This window comes from Podarcis cretensis (assembly GCF_951804945.1).
Source record: "Podarcis cretensis genome assembly, chromosome: 9".
Taxonomy (NCBI): domain Eukaryota; kingdom Metazoa; phylum Chordata; class Lepidosauria; order Squamata; family Lacertidae; genus Podarcis; species Podarcis cretensis.
In genome coordinates, this window is record NC_137178.1 from 59026692 (window position 1) to 59052484 (window position 25793).

Sequence of the window (25793 nt, forward strand, 5' to 3'; positions counted from 1 at the left end):
GACCATTTCTCCCACAATTTCTTTAATTGTAAAGCGATCCAGAATATATTAAAAGTACATTCTTTGTACTGTCTAGCAGTACGGAAACATTCGTAGCCACGTTAGATTTGTAGGAAAACGGAATAACTTTTATTCCAGTGCCTAAACCTTTTAGAAAGGAGCCACCTCTAATCTACTGAACTGGGGGATCAGGGAGTGGCGCAGGGATGGATGGACCCATTTTGCCATAGTCAGGAATACCCAAAACCAGTGCCATTTTTCCAGAAAAAGGGGTGCTGGAACTCACCATGAACACCTCCCTCGTTCTCCCAGAATGGCAATGGCGCCCACCTGAGAGGTGCCAGAACCGAGTTCCGGCAAAAAAAAAAAAGCCCTGCCCCAAACCACTGCTCATTCCCCAGGTTAGCCAATTATGCTCATTAAAAAGCAGCAATTTAAAACCTGCCTGCTTGCACTGAAAGCAGCACAATTTGTATTAGCCCAGCTAAGAAGTCTCCCATGCTTAAACCTGTTGCTAATGCTACCACCTCGCTCTTTAAGAGCACAGGAGAGGCAGCCTGGCCATCTGTTAACTTAAGGAAAGAGTGTTGTAAGGTTAGCGCTGCTCTCCCTCCCAGCTCTTAAAAAAAAAAAAAAAAAAAGTCGGGGGGAGGGGGAGAGAAATCCCCACAGGAAGGAGCCAAGAAGATATCCCTCGAAGGCTGGAGGAGATTGCCATGCTGTTGGAAATGACCCCTGCTCCCAGTTTGGAAGAGATGGAAAAGGGGAGCCAAGAGCCCCACAACATTTCTTCAGAACTGGGAAAATGCACTGTGGCACAGAGGCAGCTGGCAGTCGGATCGCAAGGCCAAATACTGGGGTTTCTTTTAAAAGACTGACAGCAACCCTCCACCTGAAGGGAGTTTGTACAATGCCTTTTCTAAGCCTACAACAGATCTCCAGGACCAAGGCTGAGAGACTAAACTTTGGAGGAAATCATGCCCAGGGATTGCACTGCAAGACATTTCCTAAACATTGACGGGCTGAAGCAGCGTGTAAGGAAATAGGGATCCAAAAAGCCCACTGTTTAAGTTTCAATTCATAGGAAGTGCACCTTAACAGTATGTTAAATGCAAGGGGTACGGTTTACACTGGCAAACCATTGCATAACTGCCAGGTTTAGAAAATCATCATCTCATAAGACACGCTGCAAGTGAAGGGGAGTCTTGGATGAAGTACAGCCTCTGTCTTTTCCTGCCTGGTGAGCATCCATTTCATAAGCCACCCGAGTCCTCACCAGGGGCTACAGGGGTCCGGACACTCCCGCAGGTAAGTCTCTATATGGCCTTCAGAAACCTCGAGCAGCGTTGTAGACACAGTCAGCTAAATGGGGGGGAAAGCAAAGTTTTCACGGCTTTAATGAGTCTGAACCAAAGACAGGGGAATAAGTCAATACAGTCATACCTTGGTTTTCGAACAGCTTAGTTCTTGAACGTTTTGGCTCCTGAACACCACAAACCTGGAAGTGACTGTTCCGGTTTGTGAACTATAATTGGATGTTGAATGTCCAAGATGACTTCTGCGTCTTCCGATTGGCTGCAGGAATTTCCTGCAGCCAATCAGAAGCTGCGGTTTGGTTTCTGAACGTTTTGGAAGTCAAATGGATTTCCGGAATGGATTCCATTCGACTTCCAAGGTACGACTGTACCATGAAGCAGATTGCTTTTCTAAAGAAAGTGTTTTATATTGACAAGGGTGGAAAGCTATGTCTTAGTTAGACCAAATATAAAAGCCTCGCATGCAATGCAACAATGTTTTGATTTAGAGATGCCGGGGGGGGGGGGGGGGAGAGGGACTCCACACCAAGCGGAATCCGTGCTGCCAATATCTGGAAATCTAAGAGAATTAAGACTAACTACCCCAAAAATTGCCAGCGTGCCCTTTTAAAATGTGGGTTTTTGGGGTGGAGGGTTATTGGGTTGTTGTTTTTATTTTGATTATGTCTTTTGTGGTTTTATATTTTGCTTTTATTCTGTGAACTGCCCTGAGACCTCTGGGTATAAGACGGTATATAAATTCAATAAATAATAATAAATAAATAATATTACAGTGGTGCCTCGCAAGACGAAATTCATTCATTCCGCGAGTTGCTTCGTCTTGCGAAGCACGGCTATTAGTGGCTTAGCGGCTAAGCAGCTATTAGCGGTTTCGTCTTGCAAAGCAAGCCCATAGGGAAATTCGTCTTGTGAAGCGCCTCGAAAAACGGAAAACCCTTTCGTCTAGCGAGTTTTTCGTCTTGCGAGGCATTCGTCTTGCGGGGCACCACTGTAAATGCACTCTCTCTCGTGTGTTTCCACACATGTGTATGGCTTAGATTGTCTTGTGGCTTGGTTTTCATCCCCAACTCTGGGATCTAAGGAGTACAAAGAATATTCTAGGCAGAAATAATCTGCTGTGGGAACCACCTGTCTTAAGAGCAGCAATAGAGAGTCTTCGCCCCTTTTGCCTACCAAGACCTGAATAAGGTAACAACATGCTAGACAAGGAAGAGTGAGGACGAGTTACCTTATTGAGAATGGGCTTCGTGGAGAGAATGTTGTACAGAGCTGGCAATGAGATGTTCTGCGCGGGTGAAAAATAGAGAGAACAAAGATTTAAATTACCTGCAGACTTGAGCCAAAACAAAGCTTCAACCTAAGCAGTTTCTTTACCAAATTTCAACATCCGACCTCTGCTAAGCAGCAGTGAAGCCAAAAGTTGACTCCCTCTATAGAGCAGGGAACCATTTTTCTGAAGCATTGCATTCCCCTGGAGGCCATCTGCTGCTGGGGGTGGGGTCATGTACCAGCAGAGGGTGCAGACAAAAAAAAAATCTGGATTACAGTGGAACCTCAGTTGTCGAACGCTTCAGAAGCTGAACAATTTGGAACCCAAATGCCAACAACCCAAAAGTGAATGCTTCAGTTTTCGAACGATTTTCAGAAGTCAAACAGCTTCTGCGGTGTGTTTTTCCATTTTCGCCATTCATTTTGCTGACAGCCCTTTAATTTTCGGTTTTTGAATGATTTTCGGAAGTCGAACGGACTTCCAGAACTGATTATGTTCAAAAACTGAGGTTCCACTGTGTAACTAGCTTCAAATTTTGCCTCCAGTTAGTATTTCCAATCTTGTGCAGTTCTGCTCAGATTCAAGCTCCACTGAGTTATCCTTGAATAGGAAAGGGATTTATTATTGCTATTGTTATTATTGTTGTTATTCTTCTTCTTCTTTAGTACAACATACCTGGAGTTGTCAAGTTGATGCTTGTGGGCACCAGGGTTCCCACCATGGCTTCCTAGGTGTCTGTGAAAGGTCTCAGTAAACATCTCACTGACAATCTACAGTGCATGAGTGTGTTTGCTCCTGCTCAGCCTCTCCTGTGTGGAACAAGTTCCTTTAAAGGTGCCCACGAACGGAGGTCAGGAGTGGACACACTGTTCTAAATGGAGGAGAAGTGCAAAGCTTCTCTTTGCGAGCGCTGTGGTACCTTTTCCTCTAAAAAGTTGGCGCGGGCAGATGTGGGGCATGCCTGCACCATGTTGTGGTCCTATCAGTTTCATTTTGAAACAATGGTGCTGGACTGACGTATGGAGCCCAGCTGCCCGTATGGAGCCCAGCTGCCCATATGGAGTGTCAATTTAATTAACATATATTAATAACAATTTTATTATTGATATCCAGCCCATCTGGCTGCGTTTCCTCAGCCACTCTGGGTGGCTTCCAGCAAAATATAAAAAATAGTAAGATGTCAAACATTAAAAATGGTTGGGTTTTGTCACCTGTAATAGGCCTTTGAGTTACATGATTTTAATTTATTTTGCATGTCTTAGACCAGGCATGTCCAAAATCCGTTTTGGGGGCCTAATCCGGTTTAACCTGGCCCATGTGACATTTATTTCCTTGGGTAAAATCCCAAAACAAACAAACAACTCAACAACTTTGGGGTCAAATCATAATAAAAGAAAGGTCAACAACTTCAATCCCAAAAAAGGGTCGGCCCTCATCAAATCTGGCCCTCTTTGAAAAAGTTTGGACACCACTGTTTAGACCTACCTCTTGCTTTGTTTTGTTCAAACAGCTCATTGCAGGGCTTCTCCGGTCATCCAGAACAAGTGGAGGCTTCCAGCGGTCATAATTGGTTTCCACTACATACCAGACGCCATTTTTTGTGTCCAAGCTTGAAAGAAGTAGCAAACATCAACGCTTATTTTCTGGCAACGATGCACCTTAAATGATTTTTAGGTAAAGGTAAAGGGACCCCTGACCATTAGGTCCAGTCATGACAGACTCTGGGGTTGCGGTCATCTCGCTTTATTGGCCGAGGGAGCTGGCATACAGCTTCTGGGTCATGTGGCCAGCACTAAGCCGCTTCTGGCAAACCAGAGCAGGGCACGGAAACGCCGTTTACCTTCCCGCCGGAGCGGTACCTATTTATCTACTTGCACTTTGACGTGCTTTCGAACTGCTAGGTTGGCAAGAGCAGGGACCGAACAACGGGAGCTCACCCAGTCATGGGGATTTGAACCGTCAACCTTCTGATCGGCAAGTCCTAGGCTCTGTGGTTTAACCCACAGCACCACCCGCATCCCTAAATGATTTTTACTTCTAACTAATTTCTGTTGGAAGACTCAGAATACCTAAAAGGAAGTCCCAGATGAGCCACTGACCTGATCCACCAGGCTCTTATGTTCTTGAACGTTACCCCCAGAGTTCAACTGGCTTAAAGCAGAGTACCCCAAAACTGGTCTCATGTCACCAATGTGAATGGTAAAGTCAGAAGCTATGGCGGATTTTTACTGAAAACAAGGAGGATACTGATTCAAAACTATAAAAGCATGGGGGAATGTACACAAGGAAGAGACACTGCAGAGAGACCGAATCCTCAGTAATGCATTAACAAGAGCCGGTTGGTGTAGCAGCTGTAGCAAAATCACTTACAGGCGACAGATCTGCTTAAATCGTTTTACCATCAGGCATACTTACTCCCAGATATCCAACAATGCAACACGGGAACGTGTAATGACACATCCCTCGCCGGATTTGTTTCCCCCTAGTATGAAGTAAGCTGGAGCCAGAAGCTTTGAATGAGCCAGTCTGTCCTTTGCATCTTCGTAACTACATGCAAGAACAGAAACAGCAACGAGACAGGCGCGTTAACCAGGTATTGCATGGAAATTGTGAAGCTGGTAGGCCTGAGCCTTTAAAAATACTCTCATGTAAAGCAGCCACTGCCTAGTGTGGAAGTGTATTGTGGTGGAGTTGTGTAAGAGGGCAAAGGGGGGAAAGACCTTGTTTGAGGGTGGGTAGGTGGGAGAATCAAGAGGCAGAGAAAGGAGAGGAGACTCATACGTGATGGACCTATCAACAAGCAACAGGCTTCTGGGTAATGATGCATAATGAAAAGGAGATGTTTGAAAATGCTCTTCCCAAAAAAGCCTGAAGCATTCTTATTAGATAGACAGACTTTATTCGCATTAGCCAATGGCCATAGCAACATAAAACAAGCAATATATACAATTAAAAAGACAACAATGGGTAAAAAGGGCAAATCAAATGACCAAGATTATCGTTCAGGTAGTGGCCCTTAATCTCATTGCACCCTCGATAAACCTAGCAACCTTTGCTGTTGTCCGATCATTTTGATCTGATAAAAGAAAGAACAATGTGGATGCAAATGGGCGGCCCGGGATGGTAAGTAAGAGTGGGGTAATGATCTCATTCCTCAGATATTTATAAAGGGGACAGGACAGGAGAACATGAGCCACTGTTTCCAGCTTGCCATCTCCACAGGGGCAGAGTCGTTTCTCAGTTGGAATCTTTTGGTATCTGCCCTCAAGTACGGCAGAGGGCATCACATCCAATCTGGCTAGTGTGAAGGCACGTCCGTATTTTGGGATAGATAATTTATACAAATGTGGTGCCAGGGAATCAAACTGAGTAGGGGGGGGAAGCATACCAAGGAAAGAGTTTCTTTATAATGGCCAGAAGCATTCTTATTAGGAATAATAGGATTAGAAGTCCTCCCCCCCCCCCCGCAAAAGATGGTCAAATTATTTATGTATGTGACCACAGCAGCCAAAGGTGGCAAGAAGGAAAGAAAGCAAGGTTCCAAGAAAAGAGGAATGGATTTTGAAGTTAATGTGGAGAGGGCGAGATTGACGGCAAAAATATGAGACTGAAAGGAAGAAAAGCATATAGAAGAATGGAAATTCCTTTTGGGCTATTTTTTAAAAAGCATTCTAGCCAAATGAAATTGCCAGCAGGCCTTGAAATATACGCAACGGGAGGACAGTAAGAATGCTGTAAATAAAGAAATACAGAGCAGAATAAGTATTGTCTTTAAGGCAGCAGGTAACTTGGGGGGGGGGGAGACATCACAAACACAAGGACGGGAAGTCAAATTGTTTAAAAAAGTGTTTTTAAGTTTATAAAACCAATAAAAATTTAGCTACAGGAAGAAAGAAGAAAAGAGATTCATCCCATTGCTTCTGTAAGCCTTGAGGCAGGCAAGAAGCAGCAAAGCACTTCCTCTATCGAGGAACACACAATGCATTTGAAAGATGAAGCATTGCCTCTGGTTCTCTGCTGACAAGTTAGTGGGGGGGAAAGCATGAGTTCAAAATTTAGTCTTCCTAAATCATGCCAGTTCCTCTGGTGCTGCTCTGCTGCAGCAGCTTGTACCGAAGGGCAAAAGCTGTCCCTGTAGCCCATCAGAACATTGTTCCAGGTGCTTCTGAATTTCCCATTGTTGTTGTCTCTCTCCAGAAGGAGTGATACCTCCCACTCCATACCCAACCTTAAAGCTCCTCCCATGTCAGAGGTGGGAGCTAGTTGAGTAGAGGAGGAGGAATGGTAGAACGTGAAACATGCAACCCCGCTGCAAAGCACCTTGTTGAACCACGGATGGTACCAGGCAGGTTTGAACGTTAAACAAGTTTTCTTAAGTATTGCACAATGTAAAATTTCCATGGAACCAAGATGGCGGTAGTCAAGACGAGAAAGAACAGACTTAAACAAAGAGACATTATAAAATGAGATTGGGATTATTCCTAATTTCCCTGGCTTGGCCATATATGCAGATAAACCTTCACAATTTGACTGTTACCTTGTACTGTTTTCCAACACAGATCTGGTGAGAAAGCTCATCCACCAACCATTTCTCTGGCCAAGGAGCCACTCAAAGACTCCTGCAAGAGACACAAATTCAAAGAGCTTTATGACCACACGCAGCCTTAGCATTGTTTAAGCATCTCATCTTTCAGTTTAATTGAACCGAGCTGAAAGTCATCCCAAACCATTTCCATGTGGCTTGCTTCTTGGACAATAGTTGGGTGTGCCCTGCTATTGCTTCATGCCACACAGCTTCTCATATAGTTTCTTACAACATGCATCACACTGCTTTCTCCACTTTCTCGCCTGCATCTTGTGAAATTGGACCTCCAGTGATTTGAGTGGGGTGGAGTATAACGCTACTAAAATTTCCCCATTTTATTAAAGCTAAAAACCCCCAAAGACACAGGAACAGAGCATTAAGTATACTCACCAATGTAACCTCCATCAAGACTGAACCGCTCATTCATGGTTAGAGTAAAAGTGCCCTAAGACACAAAAAGTCAGTTAACAGTGCTTATTAATACCCAGCAATTAGAAAACAGAGATAAAGTTAAGCTAATTCTGTAGTGCTTTAAGAAGGCCACTGTGAGCGACAGAACACTGCTATCCATTGTATTATACATATACAGTCTTTGGGCCCCAATGTTTTACAAATGCTCTTCCTCTTTGTATACCTTGTGATGTGAGGTGAGAATATTCTCTGCTAGAAAATTCTCTAGGGAAAATTCTCCACAAACTGTAAATTCTAATGTAAGAACCAGTTTTACAACCCACATTTAAAAAATCTAGTAAATAATAAGTCAAGCTGTGATATTGCCAGTGTAAGAAATGAATCATGATTTTTTTTGATCCAGTTACATTACTGGGCATTGTGTCATTCACCACTGACAGTTCTGAAATGTAAGCTACAGAAAACATTTTTTTTTTTTTTAGTTTTAAAAATGCTATTCATTTAATTTGATGAACATTTGAATTCGTATGTATTTCAACTATATTTAATAGCCTTTTTTTCTATTTTGGTGTGGCCTTATTCTTAGCAATTCTATACCCTTGGCTATACAGTGTGATTTTTTTTACAGAAAGTACAGTGGTACCTCTGGTTACGAATGCTTCAGGTTACGAGCTCCACTAACCCGGAAGTAGCTGCTCCTGGTTGCGAACTTTGCCCCAGGATGTGAACGGAAATTGTGTGCTAGAGGTGCGTGTGCAGCAAGAGGCCCCATTAGCAAAAGCGCGTCTCAGGATAAGAACGGTTTCAGCTTAAGAACGGTCCTCCGGAAAGAATTAAGTTCGTAACCAGAGGTACCACTGTAGCTTTAATGCTTTATACACTTATAGTACCTAGGCCTAATACAATTATGTGTAACAGCATGTGAGGTGGCCTTGATTTAAACAGTTGACATTTCTATATTTTTATTGAGTGCCAGTAACTGGTTTTTACAGTGCCATTCAATGGTACAAGGTGCCATTTACCAGAGATTGACATACTGAAATATATTATCACATAATGGTAATATATTTAATGTTAATGGCTTCTTTTTTATATGTATGCATATAGTTTTGTTTATCAAGCTGTGTTTTAGTCACCAAAACAGTTATTAAGTGTTAGAGTTATTAGAAGCACAAGATAGCCTATTGCTGAATTCACTTGTATCAAACCTTAATATGCCAATTGTATTTTTTGACTTGTCCTATAACAGGTATATGTTCTAATGGAAGAATAAAATATGATTTAACTACTGAGTTTCCTCATACCAAACCTTAACATGACAATTACTGGTGCCATCACCTTAGAATGGTTTAACTTTAACAATAAAACATGTTTTACTTTTTAATTTGCTACTTGCAAGTGACAAGCAAGCTTGTGCTTATATATTTTCACCGTGTAAATTTCACTGTATATTTTCATTTTAAATTAAAATTCTCTAATATTCTCATTAATCGAGAATATTCTCCAAAAGATTATTCTCGAGAATTTAACATCACTATGCATATCTATGCCTGTGGCTGAGAGAGAATTTTGACAAGACAGAGAGGAGCAAAGACACTTGGACTTTATGGCCCACTCCTGGGGTAGCAAAGCTGTTGCGGACCTAGCTCCTTAGGAGCTAGCCTGAGAGTTGGTACACATGTAAACTAGCATACCCTGATTAATAGAAAATGGGAGATGTGTACATTTCACCCTCAAAATTGGCAGACCCACAAGTGCCTCTCCAGAATGGTTCAGGGGTTCCCAGTCCAGTGAGGAAGCACCTGCACCCACAAGCCACACCTGTTGTCGGAATAATCAGAAGCTCAGGGCTTGAGGTTTAGCCTGAGGCCAGCATTTGAGCTCAGGGCAAGCCAAGGTGTGCATGTGGACTGTGGGAGCTTTTAAGTGATGTGTCAGCAAGGAACATATCTGTGCTTGCAGCACACAAGCATCATATGCTCACCTAGATGTTTGCCAAAATACACACTGTGTACACAGTGAACGCCACTCTCCCAAGGCTTCATCAAAGGTAAAATAAACCATTACACATTTAAGGTGCTTCGAGACTCTGCTGTTTTCTCTACAAGGCACTAATATGCCTGGCTTTGTTTTCAGCAAAGTTTGCAACATCAGATGCAATGGAAAATTAAGGGCGGATGCCACCAGCAGTAGAGGCCTCTGAAGTCACCTGCTTGCTCCTAAGGGAAGGGGAAGATGAAGCAGGCAAGCCTGTGTGTCTCAAGCCTGTTCATACTCATAATGGCAAGCTATGGTTTACTGTTACATCAGAATGCACCTAGTGTTGTCCAAATAAAGGAATACTCACTGGCTTCAAACCAGAAAACAGTCCCACGTAGCCTGCAAAATTTGCAGACCTGAACACTGTTTTATTGTTCCTTTGAAAATCCAGCGACACCATGAGCGGCTTCAGCTTCTGCGTTGTCTTCCAAGAACTAGCATTCACGTCCCACCTGCAGGAAAAACAACACCACTTAAACATAAGCAAGAACTGTCTATTTAATGCAAATTGCAACTAATCCACAGCAATGTAAAATGGACTCTCTCAGATTTTTGAGTCTTTCAAGCTGGATGCATGAACAGCTAATATTTGGGCGGCTTTCCTTGGAAAAAGCGAGCATGTAAAAATCTGTTTCATCTCTCTCCCCTCCACAACAGGAGCAAGCACCAGATTCGGGCAAAACCTGAGGCAAAGCAGAATGCCTCTGGGAGGCACAAGTTGAAGCAGAGACCCATCCCATGAAGTGCTTCATAGCACCTCAGTGATCCAGATGTCAAAACATTGCTGCAAACACCCAGAAGTGAGAGTGTTTACCATAATGCTAGGGCAGGGTGATGAGGGAGAGTGCTTATAATTGGGAAGGAATGACTGGCATCAGCATTCTCCAATCCAAGGGCTTCAGGGGAGGGAGAAGCTTTGCCAAACTGTCATCCAGCTTAAGGAAGGTATCAGCATAGGGAGCAGAGGACATGGAGGAAGAGTTCTGCTGGGTCCTACCCCAAAGATGCCTAGCACAAAAGCCCCTTGGCCAGGGTTCCCCAAACTTGGGTCTCCAGCTGTTTTTGGACTACAATTCCCATCATCCCTGACCACTGGTCCCTGTTAGCTAGGGATGATGGGAGTTGTAGTCCCAAAACAGCTGGACACCCAAGTTTGGGAAACCCTGGTCTAGGGGCTTTTGGTTTGCAATGTGGTAGGCTGTACCTATTTGTGCCAGAAAGAAGGGGGGGGGACTTTATTTTTTTGTTTCCCAGTACAGTGGTACCTCAGGTTACAGGCGCTTCAGGTTACAGACTCCGCTAACCCAGAAATAGAACCTCGGGTTAAGAACTTTGCTTCAGGATGAGAACAGAAATCGTGCAGCTGCAGTGCAGCGGCAGCAGGAGGCCCCATTAGTTTAAATGGTACCTCAGGTTAAGAACAGTTTCAGGTTAAGAACAAACCTCCAGAACGAAATAAGTTCTTAACCCAAGGTACCACTGTAATAGATTGGGTTTGGAAGGCAATCAAGTGGACTAGGAGCATTATCTTGTCTTTTTCAAGATAATGACCCGAACATTGAAACCTCGCATGGACTAAGCAAAGGCGTGGTTGTTTTGGGTTGCTCAATGTTTTACATTGTCTTAGCGCTCTTCTGTTAAGAAGCTGTATATAATTTTGTTGTCTGAGCTCCTCCAGTGATGGAAATGAGATGTATTGTTGGCAGAATAAATGTTTTCACTAGGGGGGGGGGGGGGAGTGGATTAGGAGCCATGAAGCAAATCAGGTAGCCTCTGAACAGACAAATTAAACTGCTGTACACAGTGCTGGGTCTGGATCTGAACCAAATCTTGTGGTCAATGCACATTGCTACCCTGGTATGTTCAGAAAATGGAATCTAGTTGGGGCATCAGAAGGAACAGGGTTGAAGGTGGCATAAGGGGCTGCAGGGGGCTGAAGTTGGCAAAAATCACCCCACTTCCTCTTCTATTAACTGGAGGAGTCTGCTGAATCAAAAGCCCTTCTGTGAGAGCAAGACCCCAATTAGATGCTACCCAAAGTCTTCATGGAACATTGCTAAGTCATGGGCCTTTTATTTTTTTAACAATTTATTCAAAAGTTACAATACTTTTTCAATGAATATATCCCCTCTGCAGACAGCTCTGTGATGATAGTGGCATTAAAAATCCTGTTCTTCAATAAAAGAGAAAAAGGGAGCCCAGATTGTATCAAAGGTGTCTTTTTGGGAGATAGGAGGGATAGATGGTTTAGTGATTTTGGAGGTCAGATAAAAGACTTTTTCTCAAAAGGTGCAGCGTGTGTGTGTGTGTGTGTATATATATATATATATATATATATATATATTCATTCACTATGCTTCTTTCTTAATAAAAATCTATTTTGATAAATTAAAAAAAAAGTCACTGTGCTGAAAATGACAACCTCAGAGCTTCTCCCTTTTATAGAAAATGGTGAAAATTATGACAGCACATGTATTTCCCCCTCTAAAGATGCTCCAAAGAAATTGAGAAAGGCAGCCTTCCAATCAACATAGTTAAAGATGCTGCAGATTAACTAAACGTTCTGCTCACTGCTTAGACTCAAAGCAATAAAAAAGGTAAGGTAAAAAACATTTCACACCCCCCCCAATTTAGAAAGTTTGTGGATCCACCAGAGCAGGTTGGACCTCACTGGTACATACATACCCAAGAAACAATCCAAAATCAAGATTTCTGGCATGGTACAGCTTTCCTGGTTGGAAAGGAAAAGGGGGTGGTGGAGAGAAATGGAATTAAGGTCAAAGAAAAAAATACCTTAAGCACTATCTTTAAAATACATGTTGTTGGCTAAGCATTCATTTACCTGTGGGGTCTTCTGCTATTATTGAAGTGCACACTGTGAAGACTTCATAGAAGACATTGAACAGAACAATGTCACCTAAATTGGAAGGTAGGAAGGGAAGAGGGAGAAAGAGAGACCTTTCATCAAAGTGACAGTTAAAAACAACGGATAAAACCAAGTATACACATAAAAGGAAGAAAATGGAGACAGGAAATATCTTCAGAATAGCACTTCTTACTGTGCTTGGTTCATATGTCTATGGACTGCAAGCCACAAGACAGAGACACTGAGCAGGAAATCTATAAGACTTGCCATTTCAGAAGTTGCTTAGAAGCCTGCAAAGAGGATGGGCAACTTGTTGGTCAATCCTATTTTAGTACCTCTGTGAGATGCCCCTCTTTTCAGCTTTTGAGTTGATACAGGAATAAAATTGACTTGCTCTCCTGAATTATGCAATACACAGGGTGCATAATCTATAGCTTGATGATTTTAAATCCAGGAATAAGATTACAGGATCCTATTCTCTGTTCAGATATGCAAATATTGTGCTCCTGGCATGCTAAAGGTGAGAATATTACTGTACAGACTTTCACTCAGTAGAAAACCCGGTCAGTCTTCCTGGTCAGGTCTTACATTTAAATAGACACCTGCTCTTCATCTCTGCTACAAACATTTAAGCACTCCTGTTCCACAAATGCATTATAACCTCAGCATGTATTGCTACAGTGGCTGAAATGTTCAATTGCACCAAATTATGCCTTTAATAGTGTGCTTTCAGAGCCAGACACAGTAATAACAAAATGGAAATTACCTAAAGGAGCATCAATTGCAGAAGCGATGCCTTTGATCTCATCATTGAAAGGATAGGGAAGGGTGGAACCTAACCAAGCCTAAGAAGAAAAGCCGCAAGTTATTAAAACCTGAAAATATAGTAAATAATTTTCTATTTTTAATTTATCTGTATCCATATATTTCCTTCTCAGTCCCAATTATCTCACTTGGTGTAAACAGAGCACCTTTACAGAGCATTAGTGTCATTTCACAAACTACAAAGGGACAAACTCAGTTTTGCAGTCTGATCAACAGGCAGCACAGCCAATTGTGACTCCCCAATGGGTACATATGAACAACACACGTTGGCTGCAATTGCACTCTACAATTTTTAGGTGTACACTTAACTAACAAAAGCTATGTGCTAAGTGGCCTGTAGTTGCCTCAGTAGACATTTGAGACTTTGTGGATTGTTGAAACCTTTAAAAAAAAGAACTTGCTTATCAAGAATTTAGCTGCAGGATGACCTCCATTAACAAAGTCCAAGGCACTGTGGTTTGGCTGCCATTTTGGAGCTCCAATATCCTTCTCCTCTTGCATTTTTACATTAATCTGTAATGTAATCTGTTCATGCAGATAATTGTCAAGAGCAAAGAGAAAGATTTTGTGGAAGATGGAGGTTCAAAACAGAACTACTGTAAATTTATTTATTCATTCCTGCACAGACTGCAGCCACAATCCACAGACCAGTTAGGACGCTTATTTCAAGGTCCCTGAGCTCATTTTCTACCATTTTTGCAACCCTTATTGCGTTACATCCTATTTTTTCAGATTTCGCTTCCTTCTTGCAGTAGCTATTTCCAGAGCAATGTGCAACAAACTCCAATTCAAACTCTGGTTTAAATGTAAACTGAATAAATAGGCTCCCTTTTATTTCTGAGTAACGTCTGCTGAAATAAGTGGACACTGGAGAAGTTCATTAAGAAGACACTCTGAAACATTAGTAGACAATTAGAAGACAATTCTACTGTGTTTCACTTGGAGTATACCCCCTGAAATGAATGAACATGACTAAGTTAGGCCCATTAATTTAAATGGTCTAATCTTCCATCTACACGATACATTTAAACCAGTAACATACCGCTTTAAACAGTCATGGATTCCCCCACAGAATCCTGGGAAGAGTAGTTTGTTAAGGGACCCTCTTCCCTCTCACAGAACTACAGTTCCCAGAATTCCACAGGAAAGGGGACTGACTGTTAAACCACTCTGGGTTTTCTAACAAATCACAGCACTCTTAACATACCAGAGTTCCCTGGATTATTTGGGGAAAGCCACAAATGTTCAACGTGGCATGATATTGTTTCAAATGTATACCCCATGCGTGTAACACCCTGACAAGATTGCACAAATCTGAAAAACATTCCAGGGCCCCCGATCACCTGAAAGCCTCTTTGCATCTGGGCCAATGATAGTGATACCCCCCTTGGGTTACTCGGGAGCCTATCATTTTCTAGCTCATCACAGGATTTGCCTGTGTGAATCCTTCCTGCATCTCTCCGAATCCCTTCTAGTTGCTTTTTCCCACACAGCTCAGTGGTAAAGCACGTGTTTTGCCTGGGAAAGATGCTAGATTCAATCTGAGGTTTTCCTAGCAGGGCTGGGGTAGACTCCTGCCTGACAAAAGTTGACAGTCTGAACCTGCATATGGCAGCATCCTGGCTTCTAAGCAACAGCCAGATAGCCTGGAGCGGTGATAAATCTCTGCACAGTAATGTACAAACTCAAAATCATGACTGGCTTTCTGAGTGCAGCGGCACACCAAAGAGATTTTCATTAAGGGGCCTGCAATGATGTCAAGGACTCCTGCCAGAATTCACACTAAGCATCAGATCCTGTTGATAACTAGTGCACTTATTTCCCCATTTTTGGCTTATTAGCAGCTGCAGTTCAGACAGGTTCAGCAAGCTGGATTCAACTTTCCCCTACATTTTGGAGAAAATGGAAAGGTACTCACCAATTTAGATTCCAGTGATGCTATGGCTTTTCCACTATGAATGAATGTGAGTAAAATCTCTTTCATAAGTTTAACGAAATCCTTCAGCTGGAAAAGTTTAAGAAAAAGCTCAGGTGAACACACTTTTAGGGTAATGCAAGAGCCACTTAAAACATATAACCCTTTCACATGTGCCGAAGCACACCTGAAACAAGCAGTCTTTAATAGGGATGAGTTGACACTTTCAACTATGTTCACTGACGCAATGTGAAACGTCTTTTGTAAAGGTAGAGAGTTCTTTCTTCAGGCAAACTTCATGCATTGTTAAGCCCCGCCTATCCTGTATGTTGCGACCATTCCAAGTCTCAGCTGCTATCAATGGGTGCTCTGAGGGAGGAGGGAACACCCTAATTCTATGAATTGCCCTATCTGCTTTTGCTTGCCCATCCCAATGAGGCCTCTGCTGTTTTGCATCCTGACAAGGCCTCCTTCACAGCTTTGCAATGGCAAAACCCCACCCTTACAAACTGGAATGTGGCCAGGCAGGAGAGCAGAAGTGGAGAGTTGTGTCTATTAAGATTCCACAAGACTGAACCTATGACCATACCCCCAGAAGAACAAAAACAGGAAGTGAATTCACAGCCGAAGAAGAGGAGGAGGAGGAGTTTGGATTTGATATTGCGCTTTATCACTACCCGAAGGAGTCTCAAAGTGGCTAACATTCTCCTTTCTCTTCCTCCCCCACAAGAAACACTCTTTGAAGGACTGAGAGACTTCAGAGAAGTGTGACTAGCCCAAGGTCACCCAGCAGCTGCATGCAGAAGAGCAGAGACGCGAACCCGGTTCACCAGATTACGAGTCACCAAATTATGCTCTTAACCACTACACCACACTGGCTCTCATGCAACCTATGCACATTTACTTGAATGCCAGCTTGTGTCTGTTCCTCAGTTAAAGCCATTTTACTAGGCATTCTGACCGAGGATTTTTGGCCTTGAAATAAAAGGCAATGTAGAATTCAAGCATCTTTTCCTGAACACAATTTAAAATATTTCCCTCTAGCTTTGGGGGCAGGATTAAAGCCTGTTTCATTAAGCAGTACATCTATGTTAGTGGAAATTAATGCCTGCATCTCATTAAAAATGCACCCAAAAGAAAGGCTCTGATTCTGACCTCCTCCCCACCATGTTCCCTACCTCTGCATCTTTGTCACGTGCCAACTGGACCCATCTCTCACTTGGTGGCAGGTCAAGATTTATGATGTAGGTGGGAATCTTTCCTTTGTACCTGAAAAAGGAGCGATTTTCATGAAATGCAGAAAGGTGTTGCTACACTTAAACCACTGTTTTGCAGCTGTTGCCTTCAGGCATCTTTCTGCTTAATATTTTCTAAGTAATTTATATTTACATTGCCTAGTTTTCATCCATCAATATTTAACACAAATATATTTAACACAAGCACATTTTACTTATATTTAGGCCTAGTAGCGGTCTTCTTTTACGATCGTTGAAGACAATTAAGGAATCTTCATTAAGCTAATCTACACAATTCTTTTCCATGTACCCTCATTCTGCAAAAATCACCACTGGGTACAAAACTAGTACAAACTAGGTACAATATTCTCTAGCTGAATATTTGGTCAGTGATATAGTAAGGTAATAGCAGCACCACAATCCGGACTCAATGGGCCAAGTTCAAAGTTTATGTTATGTTAATTAAATTTGTAAGTAAACAGGATCACAAGTAGACAGCAACTATCAGCTACTGAGCTGTCCTTAATAAGTTACTTACGTTGGTCCTGAGGGAGGATATGCTAGTGTTTTGCATTCTTCAGCCAACTGCAAAAAAAACAAGACAAAACCTTTTTGAGAACAAACGTTTTTATAATTGTTTCATGCAAAAATATTCAGAGTTCTTGTTGCCTTCTCAGCTTTTGCAGACAAAAAAACCCCCCCATGTAGGACTAAAGTTGCAGTCATATGCACTTACCAAAGACTAAAGTCCCGCGAAACTCACTGAGCCCTGCCTAGGATTGAACTAGTATACCAGAATTCTCTGTTTGCAGGTGTCAAGATTAGGGTTCAAAAATGCAAACAACTATCTGGGAACTTTTTTTTCTATGCATGTTTAAAATGGGCTGGTTTGGGCATAACTGTGAATCATGCAGGGAGCCTCTGACTTTGAGCATGCTCGTCTCTTTTTTGACGCATGTCAGAAGGAGGAGAGAAGTGGGAAACAGCTAGTCCTTACCTTCCTAGAAGCTCCCTTCTCTGGCAACAAAAAACTGCCCTATGTGGTGGTTAGGTGAAGAAGATGAAAAAGCGTTCCACTCATAGTAGTGGGATTTCCCCCCAAGCCAAATCACTACGCAGTGGGAGGCTTTTTTTGTGGTGTTAGAAGCAGCAGCAGCACACAGGCAGTGTTAGAAACTCAAATATATAAACTAGGTTCCAAATGGCTCCTTAGGGTTACGGTCGCCAGAAGAGAATGCCTAGCTGTCATTTTTGTGGCAGATGGCTCGAAAGTCATATTTTTCAATTTCAGGAACTTTTTGGTAGTGGCTGATAGCCAGGTGCAAAATGCACATGACAAATTCCGAATGCTGCAGGTAGGGAAATGCTAACATTTCCTTTTTGAGCTTCAACTAGCACACGAAGCTTTTGCTTTCAGCTATTTGCTTGCTTCTTGGATCTAGAACAGGTCTGAAGTTTTATGTTGCTTGCAAAGCAAGATATACTACAATCCAATACTGTAGAGACTCATCTGATGGTGGGTAGCCCAGAGTCCTTACCTGCTGAAATGCAATTTTTTTAAAAGCCATGAGAGTAAGATCTTGAACCAGTGGTCCTCATTTGGATTCCAGCTTTCATCAGCCCTTAGTCAGGGACGATGGAAGTTGTACTCCAGCAACATCAGTGAGAGCCACTACGTTCCCTGCCCTGACCTAGAGTCAAATCTGGTTAGCTCCATTGTATTTGAAATAAAGAGTTTTCAAGCTTCTTATTGAAACACAGTGAGAAGGTACTTAAGCAGAGAGCACTTGCAAAAAAAGCCACTCTGCCTCTAATGCAAAAAGAAGAATTGAAACCATAGGATTCGCAAAGGTGTTACTCAAACAGTCGGGATTATGTAAGCAGACACAGAAATGCCACTGTTGTAGGCTGGGAGCTGTCTATTTAATTGATGGAATGGCAATTCATTAAGTGGCAACAGACCCCTCTTCAATTTATTTCTGTCTTTTAAACTAGCATTCCAGAAAAAGACTGTACGTTCCCTATGATGTGTATTTTGCATCTTCACTCCCTGCCATACTGTTTAGCAGAGCTTACTAGCCCTGTTAAGGTATTAGCTTCCCCCATCTGGTTAGGTAGAGTGTGGACAATTCTGACTGGCTCCCTCCTCACGGCATGTTGGAGGGCGGACATCTGCAGTAGGGATGTGTCCGCATAGGCTCCCCTTACTCAATCAGGGTTCTAAATCGGGTGAGGACTTCTATGCAAGCACCGGAATAGGGCTAACAAAGTGAGCCAGGACCATGCTGCATTGAGCTTCCCAGCCTGCGACTCCTATCCGTGGTGTTTCATCTGTTGATGTGTGGACAGTTAGTACATGATGGTCCTACTTAACAATATCTTGAGTGTGGGCAAAGAACTTCCCACAGGAAAGCAGACTCCTCTACTAAAGTCTTAACACGCTGAGTAACCCTCAAAGTGGGTGGGGAGAGGCAATTATTATTATTATTATTATTATTATTATTATTATTATTTATTAAATCTGCATACCACCCTTCATCCAAAGATCACAGGGTGGATCACAACAGAAAAACACAAAACGAGAACACAAAATACTTAATAAACTAAACCAAAATCATAATAATAACAACCCCCTTCCCACAAATTATCCAAAGGCCTGGCTAAAGAGAAATATTTTCGCCTGATGCCTAATGAAGGTGCCTCCCTGGGGAGAGCATTCCACAGATAGGGAGCCACAGTAGAAAAGTCTCGTTCTTGTGTTGCCACCCTCTGGACCTTTCATGGAGGAGGCACACAAAAAAGGGCCTCAGATAATGATCACAGGGTCCTGGTCAGTTCATATGGGGAAAGGTGGTCCTTGAGGTATAGCAGTTCTGGGCAGTCAAAACCAGCACTTTGAATTGGGCACGGAAACTAACTGGCAGCCAGGCTAGGATCAGTGTAATATACTCAAACCATCTTGCCCCAGTGAGTAACTTGGTTGACGAATTCTGCACTAGCCGAAGTTTCTGAACTGTCTTCAGAGGCAGCCACACTTATAAAGTGTTTCAGTAATCCAACCTAGAGGTTACCAGAGCGTAGACAACAGAAGTTAGGCTATCCCTGTCCAGATAGGGGTGTAACTGGGCCACCAGCCGAAGTTGATGGAAGGCACTCTGGGCCATTGAGGCCAACTGAGCCTCGAGCGACAGCAAAGGATCCAGAAGGACCCCCAAGCTACAAACCTGCTCCTTCAGAGGAAGTGTAACCCCATCAAGAGCAGGCAATCTCCCACCCATCTGGTCTAGGGAACCACCCACTAACAGTGCCTTATCTGGATTGAATTTCAGGTTGTTGGCTCTCATCCAGTCCATTACCGAGGCAAGACACTGGTCCAGCACATCCACTGCCTCATTTGCAGATGTAAAAGAGAAGTAGAGCTATTTGTCTTTGGCATATTGCTGACAATGTACTCCCAAAATTCTGGATAAACCCACCCAGTGGTTTCAGGTCTATGTTAAATAGCATGGGGGTGGATTAAATCCCGAGAAACACTACACTGAAGGCTCCATGGGGCTGAAGAACATACCCCAAGCAACACGCTCTGGGAATGACCATCCATTTCCCAGCATGTCCCCCAGTCTCCTGCCAGCCCCAGAGCTTCAATTCTAGTTGTGGATATTTCGGGGTTCAGAATTTTCGCTCTGGATTGAAGAGAGACAGCGGCACAGAGGGCATTCAGAGAGTGCTCCCCGCTTTTACACAATGTCACTCGTACACATGAGGGGCCCCAGAAAATAACCCTCACCTAAGTGTGGGGACGCCTGTGCTTAAGAGAGAGGCAACCCTCCTGATCAGATCAGACAATACTGCAGCAATCATAACTATTATCATGCACAGACCAGGGCTGCAATTCTGTGCCCACTCTCAATATCCATGCCAAACACACAGCCCAATGGCTTCAGGCTATCGCAGGGATGGGGCCAGATGCTCACCCAATTTTATGCGCAATTCTCCTTCACAAGATACCTGTGTAAAGGTGCATTGCATAACTTCAAGAACTGGTACACTTCTACTTGCTTGTCTTCCTCTTTTATCAGACAGAGCATCTGCAATAAGGGAGTATCTTACCTTTTCGCCAACTAACTCAGACTGTCAGCTCAAGTATTTACATAGGTGCATACAAGGGTTGTAAGAGAAAGGCAACTCTTTTTTCCCCTTTTCTATTTTTAGTGAATTACTTAAGTGTAATTCAAAATTCTCCTCCTCTGCCTTTCCCCGCTTCTCCCTCCCCCCAAATCTATTTAACTGTTTTGGAATCTTCTTGTCTTCTGTGCGGTTTGGACTAATTTTTGGTTTTTCAGAAGCCAGAACTTGCAATTGCCAATGGATATAAAATGGAGAGAATTGTTTTGCCATCGATAAAGTAATATTTGCACTATGTCAAGAACTCTGCTGAAAAAATAAGGGATATTACACCTTAAATGAGGTTACACAAGGATGTAATTAAAAGGTTCCCACCAGAGGCAATATTTCACAAAACAGTAATGCTTATGACAGATAAACATATGCAGCAAAGTTCAAAGACCTGTTCTGGGAATCACAGATCCACAATTTTTGATTTTTACTTTGACATTCACTCAATCTTTAGCCTATTTAATATAAGAAATAGTCACTTGGCAGGTAGAACCAGAAGGGCTGTTGTGAATCACATGAAACTGATGCAAGCAGATTTCCCTTGCTCTCCAAACATGGAAAAACTAGTCAGTTTCACAATATGTATTAGAAATAACTTGACTGCATAATAAATGTGGGATTCAGCCCCTTTGCAAATGCCCCTCTATTTGGTACAAGCAAACATTTATTTATCTCAAGATCAGTCGCGACCGATCTTGTAAGAGAGGAAGAATTCAGATGTGTTAAATAAAAAAACACTCAAAATGCAAAAAAAGTGCAAGAAATTTTTGAAGTAGAAGGGCAGCTCCTCTGACTCAACTCTGGTGAAACTGTCATGTGATACTTGTTAATACACTTTGCCATAGCTAAGCGTTAACTAAGACCACATTTGAACATCTATGTTGTCCGTTTGGTTCTGTTGGGAAGGAATATACATTTCAAGAAAAGATTACACATCCATGAACTGCCGCACTCAGCAATTCGTTTCTCTAAACAAAACAAGAAGGTAATTGCTCTGCTAAGTCACAAGATGCAGCATAAGCAGATCTGAGCTCCTCACAAGTTGGACTTGAGAGATCAGCCTACTCAAAGAACATGTTGTTTAAACAAAGGGGGAAATGTGCTCCTGTATTTGGATATACGTAAGTAGAATGGGGAAATATAGAAATATACAACAGTATACAAGGAATTCAAGGAAATACAGTAGCTTTGCTGCTATAGATCATCATAGGCAACACTAGTCAAACAGCTCTTGAATATTTTGTGAGAGGGAATGGCTAAAATTAGGTGCTTAGAGACCCATTTAGTCATCTGGCTATCTTGACCTCCAGAAGCAAAGGCAATGTTAAGAAGGCACTATGTAGAAAACAAGATGGGAGAGATTAACAGTTGTAGGTTTACCAGAGGCATCTGGTTATCTATTGTGAGAAGAGAACTCTGAACTAGATGGGTCACTGGCTTGACCCAGAGGGCTCTGATGTAAACGTCAAGGCTTTAAACTCATCAAGTGAAAAAGATTATCATTAAATCATTAGTGGATCAGTTCATTTAACTTCGGCAACCGGTATACATGAAAGACAAAGCAAAGGTATCTTCACACATGACGGCCATATGTCACTTTGGAACTTAGCTGGTGCAAAGGATTAAGTGGAAGGAAGGCATTTAAAACCACACATACATTTCTGGCTAATATAGTACAGATGTTTTGTTCAAGAGTCCGCACTGTCAAAGCAGGCACATTATTTTATAACAGCCTATGAAAAGATCTCACAAAAATGGTTTCCAGCTACCTGAACATCTAGACATTTAGGCCTTCTGCCTATACCATGTATGATCTGAGCAATGTACGTGACTAAGCTCCAATTCACAACTAAGGACTTTGGATAGAATCAGAGTTGGAAGGGATCGCAGAGGTCATTGAGTTCAATCCCCTGCAATGCAGGATTTTTTTGCCCAACATGGTGCTCAAACCCATGATCTTGCGGGGGGGGGGGGAGTGTCTCATGCTCTACGAATTGAGCTATCACACATACGGTATATATGCAAGGAGAATTATCTCATCTATGGTCACCTGCAAAGCGGACAGCTGACTGCTTCATCATATGGATGGCTCTCTGTTTCCTAAACCGCTGCAACATTTTGGGAAATAGGCAGATTATTTGTATTTAAAAAATGCAACTATGCAGTAAATAATAATGATAACAATCGTCAACCTCTGTGCCACTGCTTAATTTCTAAGACGAGAGCTCGAAAGTCATGACCAGAAATCCATCTGCCTCCCCAATCTTACCTAGTTGTGGAAATTGCTCAGAAAGAACAAAGGACTTTTGACATGTTCCAAACCACTCCCTTTAATATTGCTTCATGCGTTCTGTACATGAGATACTAAGAACACTTCTACAACCGTTATGCCAGTGGTTCTCAAACAGTGTGGTGCAGCACACTGGTGTGCAGGAGAGGATGGCAAGTGTGGCAGGACCCGCTCAAAAAAACATTCAAACATTTCAGTATAGCATAGCATCATTTTTTTTTTAAAAAAAATAGCAGAATATGGGAGGGATATCTTGTTAAAATGAAAGCACGATACCGAGCACAATCCTAGCTGTGTTTTCCAATAAGTTATCAAATTAGAAAAATGGGTGCGGTGCAAGGAAATTTTTATTCTGAATCTATGGCCCAGGGAAAACAGTGAGAGCCACTGCACTACGCTCAAGTGGGGTGGGGGTGGGGGAGAATACACACACAAATGCTGTTTGTTCAGCAGGACCTTCAAACTGTTGATCCAACCATGCCCCCATCCACAGTCCAGCTGATTCTGACTCAGGATAGGAGCCTCCAAAGATGTAGGCAACTGACACAAATCCTCCCCACTGGGAAAATCATTACTAGCCCTGCATCTGTCTGAAAGATGCACAAAGCAGGAAGATTTCAGCATCCCCAGCAAAAAGTGAAGAGAAACAACAACAGGGCTGCCTATTTCGCTTCCTCTGAAATATACAGACCAATAGGATTAAATCATCATTTGGAAGTCCTTTGGCCTTTCCTGCTCTTCTCATGGTCAGCATGGTAAAAAGCAGATTGCTTTGGGTCCTCCCTCCCTCCTCCTAGGACCAAGCCTGTAAATCGGTCAATGAAAATGAAAGCCTCTGAGCATATGGGTGTGGCATTTGCCTTGCTTTGTTATAACTTCCTACACTGCCCTTCGACCTGAAAATCACAGGGTGGCTGCGACTACAGCTGCTTGGATGTTATTAGCTTGCAGACTGAAAGAAGGCAGAGTCCCTACCAGAGAAGAATGGCAGATTAAGTCAATGGGACTATGCCGAATAGGCAAAAATGACCCGGAGAATCAGAAACAGGAAGAGCAAGATTTTAATAAAGGCGGAAATATATAACTTGCCTTAAAAACCATTGCAAGCAATTAAAATGACACTAGTGGTTTAATGTTGAAATTTGGGAACGCGCTCCCATCAGATGTCAAAGAAATAAACAACTACTGTATCAGACTTTTAGAAGACATCTGAAGGCAGCCCTGTTTAGGGAAGTTTTTAATGACTGGTGTTTTAATGTACTTTTAATCTTTTGTTGGAAGCTGCCCAGAGTGGCTGGGGAAACTCAGCCAGATGGGCAGGATACATAATAATAATAATAATAATAATAATAATAATAATGTTGTTATTGAGATTTAAAAGATTTGGATTAATAAACAAGATGCAGGAGGAAAAAGGTTAATACAAGGACCCACAAAGGGGAAAAGGGAAGGAGATTTTTTGGAATTCTCTTTTTATGTTGACTGTTAATTGTTTTTTAATTCTTAAAATCTGAAAAGCTAAATAAAAAAATAAAAAACCCCAGAAGATCGCAGGGCGGTTCGCAACAGAAAATGGACTTCCCTTTCAGCTTGCAGGGTTCAGTGGGTGAGAGTGCAGTGCTGACAACGCCCAGGTCGCAGGTTCGATCCCGGTGCGGGGCAGCTGCATATTCATCCCTGCATGGCGGGGGCTGGACTAGATGACCCTGGGGGTCCCTTCCGACTCCAACCACCCTGGGATCCTTTGAAAAGGAAAGGGAGAGTCTGCCTGCTCACCACCAGCAGCAGCAGCAGCAGGAGCAACCCTTTCCGCGGATGCGCCGAGACAAACACCGAAGGCGGACTCTGCACCTGCTCAGGAACGCTTTTGGCCGGCGGGGGTAGTGGGGAGTCTTGGGTTTTTTTGTGCGCGTGCGTCTCTTTCTCTCTCTCTTTTAACTCCGCCGCTTTCCCCGAGGGGGGGGAGAAAGGAGAGGAAGCGAGCCCGAAGAGAAACTTACCGGGTCCTTGGCCACCGCAGCCCCCAAAATGACTGCGGCGGCGACAACGAAGACCCCCGGCGCCTGCATCTCCCTGCTCTCGACTTGGCACGCAGAGCTTCTCCCTGCCGTGTGGGAGCTTCGCTCTGAGGCGCCGAGGAAGATGAAGAAGGGGCGGGGCCTCGAGAATCACATGACCTCTTCCGCATTGGCAGGCCCGCCTCCGTTACGTGAAGCGGGCGCGCGAGACGTCCGCCCGCGCAAAAAGGCGGGAAGCGCCTGAGGGCCGAGCGGCGGCCTCGTCCGACTCCCTGATTGAGGAACTGAGGGGGAGAAGGCGACGTTTCGCGCGGCTTCTTCCCTCACAGTTGAGCGGCCTCAAGTTACATATAAGCGGACTCGGCCACACGGCTGTGAAGGAAACGCTTCACAGTGTAACTTGACCACGCTAGGTGGCGCCGGTGAGCTAGGGCAAATTTCACGTATTTTTCAAAACAGTTTTTTTTAAGCATTTTTTTTTCAGCTGTTTTTGGACTACAGGAGACCCTCCAAGTCCAGGGATGTCCTCGATTTAGAGAAGCCATCCCAGTTTCTCATTTGATCCCGGAATGTCCCACTTTTCCTTTGGATGTCTCTATTTTCAATGGAGAAATGTTGGAGGGTATGGAGTTATTCAACCCCCAAGCCGTCCGAAGACAGTTCTGTATAGGAAAGGGTTTTTTTTTTAATGTTGAATGTTTTCTTATGTTTTTATACAGTACCGTATATATTGGAAGCTGCCCAGAGTTGCTGGGGCAACGCAGTCAAATATGTGGGGTAGAAATAGTAAAATGATCATTGTGGAGTGGGACGTCCCTATTTTCTTTGGAGAAAAGGCGGAGGCTA

At 43.0% G+C, this 25793-nt stretch overlaps 1 protein-coding gene across 1 annotated transcript; it reads right to left on the reverse strand.

Annotated features, from left to right (window-relative positions):
- ASAH1 (N-acylsphingosine amidohydrolase 1) lies at nt 1-25084 on the reverse strand. Its single transcript, XM_079989818.1, has 14 exons — nt 24930-25084; nt 17002-17048; nt 16407-16497; nt 15232-15318; nt 13255-13333; nt 12465-12539; nt 12308-12353; nt 9930-10074; nt 7562-7616; nt 7124-7205; nt 5002-5133; nt 4072-4195; nt 2545-2601; nt 1-1362 (listed from the first exon to the last, which is right to left on the reverse strand). Exons 1-14 carry the CDS (start codon nt 24996-24998, stop codon nt 1273-1275), a joined length of 1179 nt encoding a protein of 392 aa, XP_079845944.1. The 5' UTR covers nt 24999-25084; the 3' UTR covers nt 1-1272.
- Nucleotides 25085-25793: the final 709 nt, after the last annotated feature.

Bases quoted from the DNA above. Each gene is read 5' to 3' on its own strand.
- ASAH1 (XM_079989818.1), bottom strand. From the start codon at position 24,998: ATGCAGGCGCCGGGGGTCTTCGTTGTCGCCGCCGCAGTCATTTTGGGG. The intron at 17,049-24,929 runs GTAAGTTTCTCT...TTTTTTTTGCAG, and splicing joins CTGCGGTGGCCAAGGACCCG to TTGGCTGAAGAATGCAAAAC. The intron at 16,498-17,001 runs GTAAGTAACTTA...CTCCTTTTTCAG, and splicing joins TATCCTCCCTCAGGACCAAC to GTACAAAGGAAAGATTCCCA.